The following is an 18,852-nucleotide window of genomic DNA, read 5'->3' as shown; positions in this document are numbered from 1 at the left end:
CTTCACCGTCGGCAAAATTTATATCGCATGTTGTCTATATCAGTGGTTCTCAACCTTTTTTCAGTGATGTACCCCCTGTGAATTTTTTTTAAATTCAAGTACCCCCTAATCAGAGAAAAGCATTTTTGGTTGAAGAAAATAGATACAAATAGATAAAGAAGTAAAATACAGCACTATGTCATCAGTTTCTGATTTGTTAAATTGTATAACAGTGCAAAATATTGCTCATTTGTAGTGGTCTTTCTTGAACTATTTGGAAAAAAAGATAGTTTTTTATTTATATTTATAAAGGATTTTTGAATTGTTGCTATTTTTAGAATATTAAAAAAAAATCTCACGTACCCCTTGGCATACCTTCAAGTACCCACAGGGGTACGCGTACCCCCATTTGAGAACCACTGGTCTATATCAAGGGTGTCCAAACTTTTTGACTCGGGATCTGCATTGGGCAAAAAAAAAAATTTGGTCGGGGCCGTAAGCCGACTATATATGTATGTATGTGTATATATATATATATATTTATATATATATTGCCAATGTTCATGTAAGTGGATTTTACTTTTTTTTGTTAAAGTTAAATGATAAATGATAAATGGGTTATACTTGTATAGCGCTTTTCTAACTTCAAGGTACTCAAAGCGCTTTGACAGTATTTCCACATTCACCCATTCACACACACATTCACACACTGATGGCGGGAGCTGCCATGCAAGGCGCTAACCAGCAGCCATCAGGGGTAAGGGGTGAAGTGTCTTGCCCAAGGACACAACGGACGTGACTAGGATGGTAGAGGGTGGGGATTGAACCCCAGTAACCAGCAACCCTCCGATTGCTGGCACGGCCACTCTACCAACTTCGCCACGCCGCCGGAAGTTAAGGATTTTTGTGATTTCTGATCGTTTGTGAGGGCACCAAAGGGACTTTTGTGTGTGTGCTTGTGCTGGCAGAGCAGCGCATACAAGACAGTTTAGCTTGTTGTTTTTTTTGGCTTGTTAGTAAGGAGATATTTGATCCATCTCCCCCTTGTTATATTTTATGTATATTGTGTTCAAAATGTACAAACCTTCACTAAAATATAGACTTGTTTTCGAGGCTGGAACACATTATTCATATTTACATAGTTTTTTATGGAGAAATTTGCTTCACTATACAAACTTTTCGTTTTACAAACTCAGTTCAAGAACTAAGTAAGTCCGTAAATTGAGGTTCCACTGTATTTTTAATATTGTGCTTGTTTGAATTGTGCTGAGGTCAAATGTTAGAACGATCTGTCAGGGACGATTAAGTCCGCTATCAAAGACAGAAGTTCAGAGCATGTCGGACTCATTTTCATCTCCTGCCATTTTCACAAATATTCAATTGATTTGTTCTCACAGTCATTTGTTTGGAATGTTCCAGGTTGTCTTTTAGCTTTCCAGCCCACTTCCCGACACTTTCTCCGAAAATCCTGGGAATCAATACGCGCTCGTCAGTGAAATGAGATTAAGACCAGCTGACGTGTTTATGAAGGCGAGCGTCATGACCTGGCGGCCTAATTTACTAACTCCAACGGAGTTCATTTCAACAAAAAAAAAACCACAGACTACAAAATCAGTCCTGAACTCCACAGCTAACGGATATTTTCTTTACCTCGTCTCTTCTTATTCCGCCCCCTCATGGTCGTGTGAATGTGGAACACTATCTGGATCAGTTGGTCTCCTTTAAGCGGACCGCTCTCGTTTAGGGAGTTCACATGTGGGATATTTATAAGACGCGGGTCAGCAAAGAGCAGAAACATTAAGTTCTTCCTGTTGGCCCAAAGAGTGAGAGTTCACCTCCAAAGATCCAACGCTTGACTTCCCTAAGCGTCGCAAACCACCAAGTCCCCCAAGCAATTCAACTTTAATGTTTTTTTGTTTGCGCAATAACTTGGTAATGTCAGATTTTATTTATCACAAAGGGAATAGACCCATACTTGCCAACTTGAGACCTCCGAATTCGGGATATGGGGGGGGGGGGGGGGGGGGGGGTTTGGTGGTAGCGGCGGGTGTATATTGTAGCGTCCCGGAAGAGTTAGTGCTGCAAGGGGTTCTGGGTATTTGTTCTGTTGTGTTACGGTGCGGATGTTCTCCCGAAATGTGTTTGTCATTCTTGTTTGGTGTGGGTTCACAGTGTGGCGCATATTTGTAACAGTGTTAAAGTTGTTTATACGGCCACTCTCAGTGCGACCTGTATGGCTGTTGAGCAAGTATGCTTGGAAAGCATTCACTAATGATTGTGTAAAAGCCGCATATATTATGTGACTGGGCCGGCACGCTGTTTGCATGGAGGAAAAGCGGACGTGATGATAGGTTGTAGAGGACATTAAAGGCAGTGCCTTTAAGGCACGCCCCCGATATTGTTGTCCCGGGAGATTTTCGGGAGGGGCACTGAAATTCGGGAGTCTCCCGGGAAAATCGGAAGGGTTGGCAAGTATGAATAGACCACGCTAGTATTTTAACCAGGGCGAGTTGTATCTGCTGCCCTAGGAAGTAAAACGCCTTGGCTATCATTAATCAGCTTGTGTGTGTAGTGCTTGCATTAATTCCCGTATTTTCCAGACTAAAAAGCGCAAAATGTTTATCCATATATTAGCCGCAAAGGATATTTACGTTGTGAAATGAGTTATTTACACAGAAAGATTCTGTAGGTGTTTATTTACATACATTAATTGTTTCCAAACTGTACCTGTAACACGGCAGTAAAACGACTGATCAAACAAAACAGAAGTCATTGTCATGGACCCACTAGCTGCGGAAGCTAGCTCTCCAATGATGTTTTGGCGAATTTCCATTTCTGGTATTTTTATTTTTTAAATTTATTTTTTTTTTTTATTTTTTTTTTTGTCATACAAAATACAATAATGTGTGCTTACGGACTGTATCCCTGCAGACTGTATTGATCTATATTGATGTAGTATTATATATATATATATATATATATATATATATATATATATATATATATATATATATATATATATATATATAATGTAGGAACCAGAAATATTAATAACAGAGAGAAACAACCCTTTTGTGCGAATGAGTGTGAATGAGTGTAAATGGGGGAGGGAGGTTTTTTGGGTTGGTGCACTAATTGTAAGTGTATCTTGTGTTTTTTATGTTGATTTAATAAATAAATAAAAAATTTTAGATTTTTATTTATTTATTTATTTTTTATTTCTTGTGCGGCCCGGTACCAATCGATCCACGGACCGGTACCGGGCTATGGCCCGGTGGTTGGGGACCACTGGTGTAAACCAAAGAAAGGGCGGTTATTAACGTCTTGCACAAATTCTTTTTTTTAGGGTGCTTTTTCTCCAGTACCATTCATTCCCTACGCCTTCACCACCACTTGAATCCCTTAGGGGTGACAGACGGCTGAGCAGCCTGCCTCCGTAGCCCACACTCCCTCCCCTCTGTTGCAAGTCTTGTGTATTCTTTGTAACTTGTTTATGTGTGCTATGGCTATTGAGGTTTTTTTCCTGGCCTTAGTCTGTACCCACTCCCCAGGTGTCCAGCATTAGACTGAATATTTTTTTACTCTTCCCCCCAAATGTTTACCTGTAAAGAATACCTTTTTAAGGACCCGTCAGCGGTCTTGCTCTCTCCCTGTAATGGTTGCCTGCTCTTGAGTGGGACTGTGCTGAAAACGTAATTTTGAGTCCTTGTATGTCTTGTACATGTGAAGAATTGACAATAAAGTTGACTGTTGTATACTAGAACACTCCGAATGCATACTTCGTTCATCGGGGGAAGTGCCAGTGATGCCGGGAGATTTATTGGAGATTGTGGAGGAGGAATTCCAATTATTTTATGAAACCGTGTTGTCACAGATGACTTTGCAGTGCTCGAGTTCAGCTTTGCTCTTTTGACATAATCTTCATTTAGTTGAGTGATGAATAAAGACGACTAAAGAAGCCATAAAAACAAACGAGATCGTAATTGAGGAGCTGTCGCTAATAATAGGAGCTCCATCAGTGCAGACACAGAGGGGATTTAGGAGCCTCACCTCCGTGTGGGAGGAGAGTGGTGTACTATCCTCACCTCGTGTTCGCGCTCGCGTGAATACCTCAAGTCAAGGAGGAGTTGGTAAGCGACGATGTTGAGAAGATGAGAAATTGAGGTTTCAATACCCAACAGACTCCTGTGACCTATTTCCAACTTGTATTTGTGCGTCAATGCAGGATGAAGTAGGTTGCGTGTCTCTATTTAGTGATTGACCCCAATAAGGACGCAGGAAGTGGCAAGTTGAAGAGGTTCCGATGGTATTAGGCAGACCTGAATCCCAATTCTTCCCCTTAAACTTTGCCCCGTCATCTTAACACTTGCCCTCACCCCTTGAAACAGACGGCCAAGACATACAGTCATAAATGGTCAGTGTTGGTCATGCTACTTGGAAAATGTAGTAGCCTAAGCTACAAGTTACTCTCGATTAAATCACTTTGTTTCAGAAACTTGAGGGTTGCAGGTTGGCTCCCCGCCTCTTGCCATCCAAATCACTGCCGTTGTGTCCTTGGGCAGGACACTTCACCCTTACCCCCAGTGCCGCTCCACTGATGAATGAATGATGGGTGGTGGTTGGAGGGGCCGTAGGCGCAAACTGGCAGCCACGCTTCCGTCAATTTACCCCAGGGCAGCTGTGGCTACAAATGTAGCTTACCACCACCAGGTGTGAATGTGGAGTGAATGAATGATGTATTCCCTCTTCTCTGTGAAGCGCTATATAATTGTAATCCATTATTATTATTATTATTTATTAAATCTCTCGTAGGCTCAACAGCATATACTGAATCTTGATATTTGCTGAACAACAGGGACTAAATAATGAGACAAAATACGAACTTCACACCATAAAAACAACCGCAGACATCAACTGTAGATGAGACTAATATTTGTAGCAGGAAATCAACTGCAAACAAACGTATCCTTTTTCTCATTAGTGTCTAGATCACAGCAGCACGGCACTTCGCGATGCACGAATAAATCCAACGTTGTCTTTTACGGATTAATGCTTAATTTGTAGGGGTGCAACGGTACACAAAAATTTTGGTTCGGTACGTACCTCGGTTTAGAGGTCACGGTTCGGTTCATTTTCGGTACAGTAAGAAAACAACAAAATATACATTTTTTGGTTATTTCTTTACCAAATTTGTAAACAATGGCATAACATACATATACACACAGGGTCCATTGCCAGGGTTAATGTGGTCAATATATATAAAATAAAAAGTAAATAAGATAAGGCTCAGAATGGTTTCTTAACAAAACCTTTCTACATAGAAAGTGCTTTTTTTGATTGATTGATTGAGACTTTTTTTAGTAGATTGCACAGTACAATACATGTTCCGTACAATTGACCACTAAATGATAACACCCCAATAAGTTTTTCAACTTGTTTAAGTCGGGGTCCACGTTAATCAACATTAAACTGCCTCAAATTGTTGCTCAGATTAAATAAAATGACAAAACTTTTCTTCTACATATGAAAAGTGCAACATTAAACAGTTTCAAGTCAACTCGGCCTCAGATGAACTTTTCTTCCCCCCCCCCAGCCTGGCTAACTTGGCAGTAAGAGGATATATGGGCTCATTGTTCTTCCACCATAGAAGTGGGTCAAAATCTAGTTTTTATGCAATATGGACTTATATCTGCTGCTATAAAAACATTTGTTATTGCTTTAGCCCTGCCTGACTCGCCGAGGAGAGGCTGCTTGAATGCAGTGGTGACGCTTCAAATGAGTTAGCATGTGTTATGAGAGTAGCGTATGTGTGTGTGTGGCCCTTTGATATTTGACAGCATGTGAGCTGAGTGTGTGGGCGAGCGAGGTGAGGGAGCGGTAGCGTGAGTGCGGGAGTGGCTAATGTTTTGTTGGATTGGCTGTGTGCAAGACCTCAATAAAGCCAAAATTTGCAACTAATCGCCGGACTCGTCATTTACCCTGGAGTCCGAAGCTGTGGAGACCCACTGCCGGGTAAAGTGAAGGGTGTTGCCCCCGAGAATACATTGGCCCTGGAGGAGTGGCTCCCCTGCGCTCCTCAACTACGGTCTGGGAGCCGGAAGCAGGAAAGGTGCAACACATGTTTGACGTGTTGTCAGAAGCAGCTGCTGAACAATGTCGGTAAACCTCCGTCCTCCATTGTTGTATCGCGCAGCCAAAGTGTTCCCAAACGGGAGATCTTAACGAGGCAGGAGGGTCTTCCAGCTCTGGCTTTTACATGTTGTCCTAGCCCGGTTGCTGCTAGCATGTGTACTGGTTCGGTACACCTCCGAACCGAACCGAAACCCCCGTACCGAAACGGTTCAATACAAATACACGTACCGTTACAGCCCTATTAATTTGTGGACCTCTCAGATGTAAAGACATTATGTTTTCTTCTCTAAATCCTTGTGAGTAAGGTCTTGGTGATGATAAATGGTTTAAATCTTTTTTTCTTATAAATTTTTCTTAAGGTGGCGACTTGTCCAGGGTGTACCCCGCCTTCCGCCCGATTGTAGCTGAGATAGGCTCCAGCGCCCCCCGCGACCCCAAAGGGAATAAGCGGTAGAAAATGGATGGATGGAGTGTAAAAATCCAATTCATCCCAAATATTTTTTTCATGATCGCTTATATATTTGCCTCCAAACCTTTTAAAAAATGCCCAAATCTGCACTGATGCAGGTAAATAAACAGTTGCCTAATAGGGCTCTAGACCATCGCCTGAAACCTGGAACTGCCACTAAGTCACCTGATTGCAACCCAGCAATCAACAAAAGTATAAAAAAACAAACAAAAAAACATCTGCTGATGTGTGTTTTCATGTTTTTGTGCAGGGCAAAGGACTCTCCACTACAAAAGCGATGTACTAGAGACGGTGGTGCTGGTCAACCCCTCACAAGACACTGTCGTATCTGAGGTAAGGTCCCTCGTTCAGTCAAAAAACTCAGAACCCGGATTCAGATGTTGTGATTAATGATTAGCAGTTTTTGAACTCATTGTTGTGTTTTTGGCTAAAATAGGAATATTATACCTAATTCATGAGTGAAAAAATAAATAAATAAATATATATATATATATATATATGTGTGTGTGTATATATATATATATATATATATATATATATATATATATATATATATATATATATATATATATATATATAAATGATATACCGGTATATATTGATTTTTTTTGTATTTTTATAAAATTGTGCACGCTAGAATTGGAATAGACCCTCGTTTATAATGCTGTTCAATTTTCAGTTTATTTGTATTTTAAATACATTTTTCCAATAAGAAATCATGAGAATAGAATCAAGCTGTCCCATAGAATTAAGGTAACTGCATAGAAAATCACGCTACTGCTATTTTTAATATAATGTAATTAATTATATAATGAATGCTCTTTAATGTGCACTGTTACACTTACTCACTATATAACCAAAAAAGGCCACAAATAAGAAAAGGAAATGTTTTTGTTCAGGTTTTATAGCTGTTTGTTTAGCTGGTCTAATTTCTAATTACTGGTATCTTATTTTTGAAATTTTAGGTCATATTCAAAATTGTTGGATCGCTAGACCTATAGTCAGTCCCAAAATAACTTTAGCAAGTTAATACGTCAGAACTCACTGACTCAGCATTTAAAATATGCAGGAAATCGATTAATAAATCTTGTCCATGTCGACGCAATGGAAGTGCAATCGCCTTGATGTTAATGAGTGTGCGCGTGCGTTTATGCGTGTGTGTGTGTGTGTATGTGTGTGTGCGTGTGCGTGTGTGTCTCCCAGATCCGATATCTCATCACCGATTCGGCCGGACACAAGCTTCTGATCTTGAGTGGCCTTAGCTCTGATCACGGTGGCCTTCTTCTTCAAACGGGGGTTTTCACCTACGAGACCTTTGCTAGTATCATCGTAGATCCTGGGGTGAGCCTGTTCTTCTGTCCTGTTCCAGCAAGCAGTACTCTGATGGAGTGCAGCACTGTGCAGCACCTGTAACAGGCTTTAAGTACCAGCATTGATTTTACATTAAAGGGTTGTATTACTGGTACTACAGATTGGTCAAGAATGTTGACCAGTACTGTATAGTGCATATCAAAAGTCCCTATGGATATTGCAAATGTAAAAGAAACCTTATGTAGTCCGTTCCTCCATGGCAATGACTAACCATTTAAAATGTTGCCGTAAGTGTAAAAATATGTCAAACAGAAATTCTATATATTTTTTGTATGGCTGACAGAATCTTACAGTTGTTGGTTTGTCTCTGGTGCAGGTTAGTGAACTACTTGGCCCATTAATCCCCAAGCAGCAAGCTACACTTACTGTGTACTGCCAAGGTGAGGTGGGCTGGAGCTCCCTTGGACAGCAGCCGAACCTCCGGGAGTTCCTCCAATACAAACTAAACCCTGAGCTCGTCCTCCCAAAGATGGAGGGGGTCACCGAGTTCACAGAGTACATCTCTGCAACGGTTGACGTTCCTTCGCCTTTTGACCTGCTAGAACCACCAACATCCGGTGGCTTCCTGAAACTGTCGAAACCATGCTGCTACATATTTCCTGGCGGACGTGGAGACTCCGCACTCTTCGCCGTGAACGGCTTCAACATCTTAGTAGATGGTGGCTCCGAACGGAAATCCTGCTTCTGGAAACTAGTCCGTCACTTGGACCGCATTGACTCCATTTTGCTTACACACATCGGTGCCGACAATCTCCCAGGGATCAACGGGATCCTGCAGAGGAAGATCGCAGAACAGGAGGAAGAGAAATCTCAAGGCTCTACCAACCATAGTGATTGGCTCAAGAACCTGATCTCTCCAGAACTTGGAGTGGTGTTTTTCAATGTACCCGAGAAGTTACGCATGCCAGAATCCACCCTAAAAGTTAAACGCAGCATTGAAGAAGCCTCTTTGACTTTACAATATCTTAACAAACTGGGAGTCAGGCCAGAGCCTCTTTTTCGAGTCGTGAGCAACACAATTGAGCCCATTACCCTGTTCCACAAGATGGGAGTGGGCAGGCTTGATATGTATGTTCTCAACCCTGTCAAGGAAAGCAAAGAGATGCAGTTCCTCATGCAAAAGTGGGCTGGCAATAGCAAGGCCAAAACTGGTATTGTGTTGCCAAGTGGAAAAGAAGGAGAAATATCTGTGCCCTACCTGACATCAGTTACCGCCTTAGTTGTCTGGCTTCCTGCAAATCCGACAGAAAAGATTGTCAGGGTCCTTTTTCCAGGAAATGCACCGCAAAACAAGATCCTGGAAGGACTGGAAAAGTTAAAGCACCTTGACTTTTTGCGTTATCCTGTAGCTACACAAAAAGACATGGCCTCAGGAGCTCCTCCTGTTGTAAAACAGACAAAGTTAAAACAAAGGACCGACAGCAAAGACAGCCTTAAATCTTCCCCGAAGACATCCGCAAAGTTCAACAAGGAAAAAACAGAAGGACAAGATGATGTCTTGGTTGGTATTGAGACAAAGAGTGTGGCTGTGAAAGAAAACATTCCTGTAAAAAAAGAAGAGAAAAAGCCAACCAAAACCATTAAATCTAAAACTGATGTGCCAGAGAAGAAGAAACTTCTGAAAGAAAAAGCCTTGCGAAAACACTCCAAGGAAAGAGTATCAAAGATGGATGAGAAAAAAGACAAAGAGAAGAAAGAGATCAAGAAAATTAGGAAAGACGAGTCGTCTAAAAAAGATGAGAAGAAAGATGTGAAGTCCAAAGAAGACAAAAAGAAAGCGACATCTAAACCAGAGCTGAGAAAAATAGCAAAGCCTGACCTCAAACCTCTCACGCCGGAAGTCCGAAAGACATTACACAAAGCTAAAGTATCAAGTAAAACAAAGACCGGAAAAACAAAACCAGTGAAAGCTGAAGCAGGTGAATTAAAGCCAGAAGGACCAAAGAGTCGTGACGGAAAAGACAACCAAACAGAAGGCGTTCAACTGGAGTCGACATTTAATACAGCTGTTTTGAGTCCTTCTGCGCCTGAACATATCACCAAGGACTCTGAATTGACCACAGCTGAAGCTGCAGCTGATTTGGCAGAGCCCCTAGGCTGCGATGATGTTGTTCTGCCGATTACTGCTCAAAGTTTTCTCCAAGAGAAGCCAGAAGCACCAGAAACGGAACTCTTAACTGCGAAAGAGTCTCCTGAAAGAGAGCAGGCGAAATATGATGACAAGAAAGACATGGAAGAGACACAAATGTTTGAGGATGAAGGCGCTGCATCACAGGATGAGGAGGATGACGAAGAAGAGGCTGTAACTGCTGAGGCAAAGAGTGAGGAAGAGGAGGATATGGGCATTGGAGAAGAAGAAGATGAAGAATTCCAGTTAAAGGAGCATGATGGTAGAGACAGAAAAGATGAAACTGAAGAAATGGAGAAAGCGAAAACGCTCTCAGCGAAGGTATACACAAAAGAGCAGGAAGAGGACGAAGAGCCCGTAGAAAAGGCTGAACTGGAAGAGGTGGAAGATCTCGACGTGATAGCTGATGAAGAGATCAGCAGTGAAGGTGTGGCTGAAGAGCCTATGGTTGGTGAGAGCAAAACTGACGCCTTTACCACTGCCAAACATGAGGAAGAGGAGGAGGAAGAAGCCTACCTATCCAATGTGGGAGGGGCAACAGCTCAAAAAGCAGTAGACCCCATTTCTTATATCCAAGATGAGACCATTCCAGGCTACTCTGAGACGGAACAAACAATTTCTGATGAAGAGATTCACGAAGAAGCCGAGGAGAAGATACCACACCTTCAGTACGACGTTGGCATGTATGACATCTCGGTTCCAAATCAAACTGGATCATTTGTAAACATTCACGGCATGAGGGAAATGCAAGCTCCAACTATGATTGGAAAAGCTTCCATTCCAGGCGTGCAGGAGCAAATATCAATGTTCACCAACATCTTCACTGCCCCTCTAGCGGAAGAAGAGCATGTATCCTCTGCAACGTCTATCACAGAGTATGATAAACTGTCATCTCTCCCCACTTCTATTGCTGAAGACCAGTCTGTTGCATCCACTGTAACTACTGAGGAACCAGTCAAAACCAGATCTACCGATCCCACTCGAGACAAAGACCAAATTCTCTCATCTGGAACGCTTTCACCGTCATCTCTTGAAGAGAAGTCCCCTTCCACTGACTTACAGCTTCCTCTCGAAGAAACAAAGTTGGCTGCTAAGGTACACGTTTCCCAGGACGACGACGAAGAGGAGGAAGATCAAACTCCTAATGTTGATATCGCTCTAGAAAAACTTCAAGAGGGCTATGCTTCATTACAAATAATAAAGGGACAAGACAAAGATGTTGAAAAGCCGCCTGACTCTTTTTCTCCTGCTTCCAATTCTCTAGAAGAGGTCAAGCCAGTCCACTTTCCGGTGGAGGAGGAAAATATAGATGTTGTGGCCCCGAAAGGGGTTTCGTCAGTTGTCCCTACCAGGCTTTTTGGTTCAGACTCAGTAACATCAGAGAGTGAGGAACGTTGTTTCAGTCCCGATGATATCACTGTAAAAATGGCCTCTCCAACACATTCCGGACCCCCGAGCGTCACTCATTCCCCTCTTCGTCATTCACCAGTTGGAGCCTTCCCGGATTTTGAACTCCAAAAACTTGCCGACACAACTGAAGACCAAACCTTACAGGACAATGAAGCAGTTCAAAAAGACAAAAAGCATGATATGCATGCCGAAGATGTTTCAACAGTATCTGACAAAACATTTGACAAGGACTTGAAGGAGGTTACAGGAAATGGCAAGCAGACAGAAACAACAGCAATACAAGATGCATCTTCAACGAAAGTTCAACCACCCATGTCAGGATGGGCTTCTTCGTCCTCAAATCAACAAACACACATTGAATGTGAAACGCTATTTCTTGCCCACTCTCCAGAAAGAGACACCGATTTCTTTGACGATGACTACGATAAAAAGAAAGATGATAAAGATGATGCTAGATCTGAAGTTGAAACATTTATTACAGTGGAACAAAAAGAGAAGGAGAACAATAAACATGGTGCCTCTGCATTGCAAGAACTGCAGGATGAGCAAAAATCAAAATCTGCACTCCAGGAAGACAGATGTGCCATCACAGATCAGAAGTTAGAGAAAGATGCTAATACATTCAATGTTAAACATGTGAAAGAAGAGACACTTGATGGTGCCATGAAAGGTTATGTTAAAGTGCTGGCAAAAGATTCAACTCCTGTAGCTGAATTACCCAAAGGAAAAATAGTTGCATCTGAGGAAAAACAGGTCATAGATAAAGACTCTAACCTCAAAACCACAGAGGAAGTTGCAGAGACAAAACCTGAAGAAGATCAGACTCAAAGCGTCCACAGCACAGTGCCAGCAAAAGATGTGATGGAGAAAGAGGCAGAAGATGATAAATCCCTCACAAAACCTTGTGAGGACGAGAAACAGGAGAAGATTGAAAAGGACGATACACTGTTTACTCAACTCACCAAAGAAGACGTTTGCGTAGACGCAACATCAACTGTTGAGAGTTTTATGGCCAAAGGTAAAGATCAGGAGATGGAGGAAGAGATCAAATTTAAAAGTGATAATTGTTCTGCCGTACTACTGAAGTCACAACAGTCACTTGTAGAAAAGGATGTCATTGCATTTTCTGAAGATAAAGTCAGCATGGATGACACCTTACAAGAAGATGCTTACGCTGATAAAGTCATGGAAAAGGCTGATGATAAGGTGAACACCTCCACTGTCAAACCATCCAGGGAGGAAGAAATGACACCTGTGGATCAAAAGATTGACATCAAATCTATGGGAGAAGAAACAGATTCAGGAACAATTAAAGATGGAACATCTACCAAATCCACCAAAGCAGAGGAATCCAAAGATTATTTTGATGTAAAAAAAACTGAAGAAGCAGACAAGAAGGTTGATTTGAAAGAAAAACTCACTAAGGAAGAAGATAAAGAGACACAGAAGGATGAAGGTTATGATAAACAGATTAAGTTTGAAGATGAAAAAATTGAAAAAGCTAAGGACAAGACTGATCGCTCTGACGTTACCTTTGTCCAACTTACGGAGGATGAAAGGCTGGAAAAGAGCGCTCTTGGTGACAAAGAGATTGCAATCCCAGAGACTACAAAGATGAAAGAAGGTGACATCTCTGTTGACAAAGGAATTTTAGAGGCTAAAGAGAAAGACTTGGAAACGGATAGCACAAAAACAGAAAAAGACGACATTGTAGAGTATGTGAAGAATGCAGAAGAAAAAAGGGTTAAAGTTGAAGATTTCAATGAGAAAGTAAAAGATATATTAATTGAAAATGATGACAAGAGAGAGCCTGAGATATGTCCAAGTGGAGACAAACATGACTCCAGGAACGAATCATATTCCCCATATGACACCCAACAAGTTATAGTGAAGCATGATTCTACTTTTGAGGCTGATGTTAAGATGGATGACATGGTTGTCCAGTCAGTACCCCAGGCCATAGAAGAGGAGGTAGATACGAAGAAGATGCATGAAGAATCCTTTAACACACTAACTGCAGCTCCCAGCCAGGAAGGTGCGCTGGTGGAAAAAAAGCAGGAATCCTCGGAAGTTGAACCAAGTGAAGAACAGCAAACAGTGCATTCTGAAATCCGGGATTCCCTCCACATGCAGGAAAAAGTGCTCAACGAAGAAGCTAAGGCCATTATCAGTGTAGTTGAAAGAACGGAGCAAGAAAAAGATGATGCTCACGTTGCCGAACTAAATAAGGAAAAGAAGATGGAGAAGGAAGAAGAAAAAGAAATGACATGTGAGGCAGAAGATCTTCCGGAGCAAGAGACAAAGTCAGACAAGATGAAAGAAAGTTCTTTGTCTCACATGAAGGTTGAAGATGCCAGCGAGGGAGAACAGTCTGAAGCTAAAGTAGAAAAATGGGAGCGAGAGGAGTTACAAGAGAAGGACCTTGACAAATCCTCAAAACAATCTGTACAGACCACTTTTAGAGAAACAATGCTGGGTTCAAAGCCCGACAATGAGCCTAACTTCCTGGTTCAGTCTTTAGATGAAGACAGGGAAGATGAAGAAGAGGAGTATATTTGTATGGGCTCTAGACCTTTGTCATTGGAGCCAAAAAATTCAGAACACGGCATCATGTCTGTAGATCAGTTGTCATCCCAAACGTCTTTGTCAAGTGATCAAATTCAGGAGACCACACTCAGACAAAACATAATAGTCATACCTACACTTACAATGCAGGAACCTTCAATGGATGATGACATCAAAGACGTTTTAACCGAAGAATTCATTCCTTCTTTGGATGCTATGGAAACTGAAATCACTCCTGCATCGCTTTCCCACACGCAGCCATCTTTTACTAGTGACACAATAAAGGAGACAACTTCTATTCCAAAACAAGAGCCATCCTTTGATGTATCAGACTCTAAGAGAGAACAAGAGTCCAGCTTGACAGAGACAAAGATTGTATTGTCAGCAATATCTAGTACTGAAACTAGAAGTGCTGAAAATCAGGCCCCGGTCCAGCCTCAAAAAAGCTCTGTGACCATTGTTAAGATGGAACAAGAGGATAAACATGTTAAGGAGGCAGAGCGGGAGATGGAAGGAGAACGGGAGGTGGCTTCTCCAGGCTTTTCTCAGCCTTGTTCATACTTCCTGTTGGATAAAGATGCTGAAGACAGGGGCTCGAGTGCAAACCATGAAAACAAGCAGAGTGCTGATAATGGAAGAGGAGGACTGCAAGATGAAAACAGATATTTTGCTGCATCGAAGTATGAACCATATGAAAAGCCAATTTCAAAAGATTCTGTCACAAGAGATGAGACTGCTGAGTTTCCAGGTCATACGTTAGAAATCAGCATGGATGATAACAGGAGAACAAGCCAGACAGGGGCAGCCATGTTTCTTTCGGAAGATCAAGTCAAAGAAGAACCAATGTATTTAAGTGGAATTGACGACAGCCCACAGAGTGAAAGCCACCAATGTGCCTCCCCAAGACATGAAGACCGTGAGAAAGGACAAGAAGAAGAGAGTGTAAGAGAGGAAAGATCAGACATGCCTCCTGCCTCAAAGAGTTTTCCAGCCGTAACCATACAAGACAATAAAATGTCCCAAGAATCTTATAGTCCCAAAGAGGACAAGCCAGAGAAATCAGAGAAAGAAAAGGAAGACGCAAAGGAAGGAACTTCGGTTGCCTTTAAAATGGGTGAAAGGGATCAGACCCTATTCGGTGCTGCTACTCATTCCACAGGACCACAATCAAGACAAGACACCTCAGATGATGATGCCTCAGCTACTGCAGTACATTTTGGAGAAGTCACAGAGAAGGCCACGGAAAATAAAGAGAATGAACAATCTGTAGAATTCCTGAAAGACAGGATAGAGTTCTCTGATCATGAAGACTCTCCATCTGGTCGACATTCACCAGCAGAAAAAGACTCTTTGCCCCCAGGTGCTTCATGTTCAGGAAGGCAAGAACAGGCAAACGGATCAAGAACAGGGTCAGCTTCCTCATGTATAGGACAGCAGATATATGACAACATCCGCGCTTCGGACAATGGTCAATCCCTGTTAGAATGTCCCAAAGGCAAAGAAAACCTAATAGACATAAGATTACTAGTCGAGAGTGAAGATTTTAATGTTGATGATGATGATGATGAAGATGAGGATGAGGATGACGAGGAGGAGGATATGAGTGACGTTGAGATGGAAAAGGGTGCCAGAGAGCAGTCTGAAAAGGAAACCTGCAGGAGTAGTCCTGATGATAAAGTCACATTAACTTCCCATGAGGACTTAAAGACAACACCTCCTGGTGTAAGCTTCCTGAAAGAAGAAATTTCCTTTAAAGTTTCACCCGATGATGCCTCAGATAATGAAGCCTTTGAGATGTCGAAGGAGGACACAAGTAAAAAAATATCATCTAGTGACACAAACCTTGAAAAGGAAGACTTCTATGGAGCAACAACTGCTGATATGACTCTCCCTGAGACCAAAAGTAAAGATGAAGCAACACCATCAACAGGCATCAGCGCTTTCAAAATGGAGAACATTTGTTTGAATACCTCACATGAATCAAAGGAAATTGAAAACAAAAAACAGTTCTCCCCTATAACACAAAGAAAGTCATCAATTGCTGAGGATGTTGCTTCCTCTGAGGTGCAGCAAGCAAAGAAAAAGGATGAGGACAAAGCATCTCCACAATCAAGCATTCTGACAAAAGATCATTGCCAGTCATCACCCACAAGCAGCCTCAATAGCAGCTCAGCACCATCTGACCAGCCAAAGACCACATTCAGTCCTGCATCTGATGTCTTTGCTCTGCAAACTGGAAGCTATGCCGATATCGGACAGAGCGGGCCAAGAGAAAACGCTGAGCAAATGCAGTTCAATCAAGTAGGTCAAAAAGATCCGCACCATGTAGCCCCGTCAGATGTATGCCAGCCAGTAATGCTAAGTGATGAGGATTATTACCAAAGAGACACCCAAGTAGAAAGTGCGACTGCAAGGCAAAGTTCAGATCTTACGGCAAAAACGGGGGATGAGCGTCTCACATCCACCACTTTGGCGTCTTCCTCTGCAACCAGTGCTGCATCCCTCTTCTCAAGTTCTGGCCCTTTTAGCCACCAATTTGAAGACCATGATGAAAGGTTTGTTGGCATATCAAGCTGTTTAGCCCAAGAGGTGCCACCATTGAGTAGTGACTTTCTGAGCTCAGCCTCTAGTGGCCTTCAGAGAGACGAGTACATGGAGGTGATGACAAAACATACAGACGAGTACTTCCAGTCAGAGAAGGCCAAAACGTCACCCCTGCAAAATACTGACCCTTTAAAACGGGACGAGACATTGTCCACATCTCAAGCTTGTTTTGATGTCGCCCCACAAAGGGCTGAACCAACTGACAGGACATTCCAACAGACAACACCGGACAAAGACCCAAGCCCCCTACCATGTGACTCTGAATGTCAAAAAATGTCAGTCGTGACGCACACTGCTCAACACACCACCTCGGGCTCTTCAGCTAATACAAGTGGTGCTATGACTACCTCATGTGCCATCACCGACCTGCCCATTGCAGAGGAAGTAAAAGAGAGGGTTAAGACACCTGCGGTTGAAAAAGAGAAGCCTATCGACTCTAAAGTGGAAAAGGAAATTAGTATAACAGCAAAAAGACAAGAAGAAGTAACGATTCTGGAAGAGAAGATTTGCAAGGACGGTGATAAACTGATAAAGCCTTTTGATCCAAAGATGAGTGAAGAAGTAGATGTCAAGAAAGAGGAAATAGAAGCTGAAAGTCCAGAGGAGAGGGAAGGCTTTTTGGATAAGCTACAGGAGAGATTCGGGGTAAGGCGGAAGAGCAGTATATCTGATTGGGAGCTGCTACAGAGGCCAGATGATTTCCCAAGTGCCCCTCCACCAAGTTATGGTAACCAAGAGGAGGAAGCAACGGAAGCCTTTGAGTGGATGGCAAGCATCCACGGTGCTTCTCTGTTCTCCTCAAAAGTAACCTCTCTCACAGACACACCGAGCAAAGCAAAAACTGATCGTCCATCCGACTTGAATACCCGAGCCACTTCTCCCTACCCTATGGTGGACTCGTCCTATGAATATAAACAGCGTAAAGGAGAACTCTCTCCCTCTTTCATCAACCCAAGTCCACTTCAGTTCTCTGGTGACGAGGGCGAAGATGACGATCGACGTGCCCGCTCGCAGGAAGGAAGAGATGCAGATCATGAACAAAGATCAGTAAAAAGGAAGTCACACAAGACAAGGCGCCACCACACACACCACGGCGAAGCTGCTTCACATGGGATGACCGGAACATTAGCTGGAGAAGAAACACCTCCAACATCCGTAAGCGAGTCATTGCCTTCACAGTCCGATTCCGATGTTCCACCAGGAACGGAGGAGTGTCCTTCCATCACCGCAGAAGGTAACCTGGACTCAGATGAAGAGGCTGAACATCTGCCTGTCGACAAACTGTCTGCTTCTGGTGCTGCCAGTGGCCAACGCACCCCCAGTGCCGAGGCAGCTCAGAAAACACACGATCCACTTCCCACCTCCATTAAAGACTCTCCTCCACAACCTCCCCATCCAGATGTGTGCATGGTGGATCCAGAGGCTCTTCTTCTTGATAACAGGAGCACAGAAAAAGTTCCCAAGAAGGACCACAGGACCACCAGGAGCCTCAGAAAGTCCAAACCAAAATCGGCTTCTCCTGCTCGGAAAGGGGAAGTCAGAAAGAGGTCCTCCACTCCAGTGAAACAGGCTCACAAGGACTCTGCTTCACCTCGATCAACCTCCCTTAGGAGAAAAGACCCAGAGAGGACCTCCAAGCTGGTCAAGATGTCTGAGAACCAAGGTTCACGCAGTGACCTCCTTAATCCTAGTAAGGTCCTCGTCAATGGAGTGAAGAGCAGTGCAGGTGTGTTCCATTTTTGATAATTTTCAAAATTTTCACATGCATCTTCAAATATTTCTGCAATTTCTGACTGAAGGGCTCTAAATTCAATCAACCAGACTGGGGACACACACAGTCGTGGTCAAAAGTGTACATACACTTGTTAAGGACATAATGTCATGGGTGTCTTGAGTTTCCAATAATGTCTGCAACTCTTATTTTTTTGTGATAGAGTGATTGGAGCACATACTTGTTGGTCACAAAAAACATTCATGAAGTTTTTTTTTTTTTTATGAATTTATTATGGGTCTACCGAAAATGTGATCAAATCTGCTGGGTCAAAAGCATACATACAGCAATGTTAATATTTGCTTACATGTCCCTTGGCAAGTTTCACTGCATTAAGGCGATTTTGGTAGTCGTCCACAAGCTTCTGGCAAGCTTCTGGTTGAATTTTTGACCACTCCTCTTGACAAAATTGGTGCAGTTCAG

At 42.6% G+C, this 18,852-nt stretch overlaps 1 protein-coding gene across 3 annotated transcripts in view; it reads left to right on the top strand.

Moving 5' to 3' along the window:
• The window catches only part of map1ab (microtubule-associated protein 1Ab), a 73,449-nt gene that overhangs the window by 49,446 nt on the left and 5,151 nt on the right, over window positions 1–18,852 (top strand). For 2 of the 3 annotated variants that reach the window (XM_061924850.2, XM_061924851.2), the window contains 2 exons: window positions 6,831–6,913; window positions 8,268–18,384. In XM_061924850.2, coding sequence (XP_061780834.1) covers window positions 6,831–6,913; window positions 8,268–18,384 — 10,200 coding nt within the window. Of the gene's footprint in view, window positions 1–6,830; window positions 6,914–7,783; window positions 7,922–8,267; window positions 18,385–18,852 lie in introns of all 3 variants that reach the window. The other variant, XM_061924849.2, reaches the window with a different exon arrangement.

This window comes from Nerophis lumbriciformis, linkage group LG29 (genome assembly GCF_033978685.3).
Source record: "Nerophis lumbriciformis linkage group LG29, RoL_Nlum_v2.1, whole genome shotgun sequence".
Classification (NCBI taxonomy): Eukaryota; Metazoa; Chordata; class Actinopteri; order Syngnathiformes; family Syngnathidae; genus Nerophis; species Nerophis lumbriciformis.
This window is presented reverse-complemented; position numbering and strand designations above follow the sequence as displayed.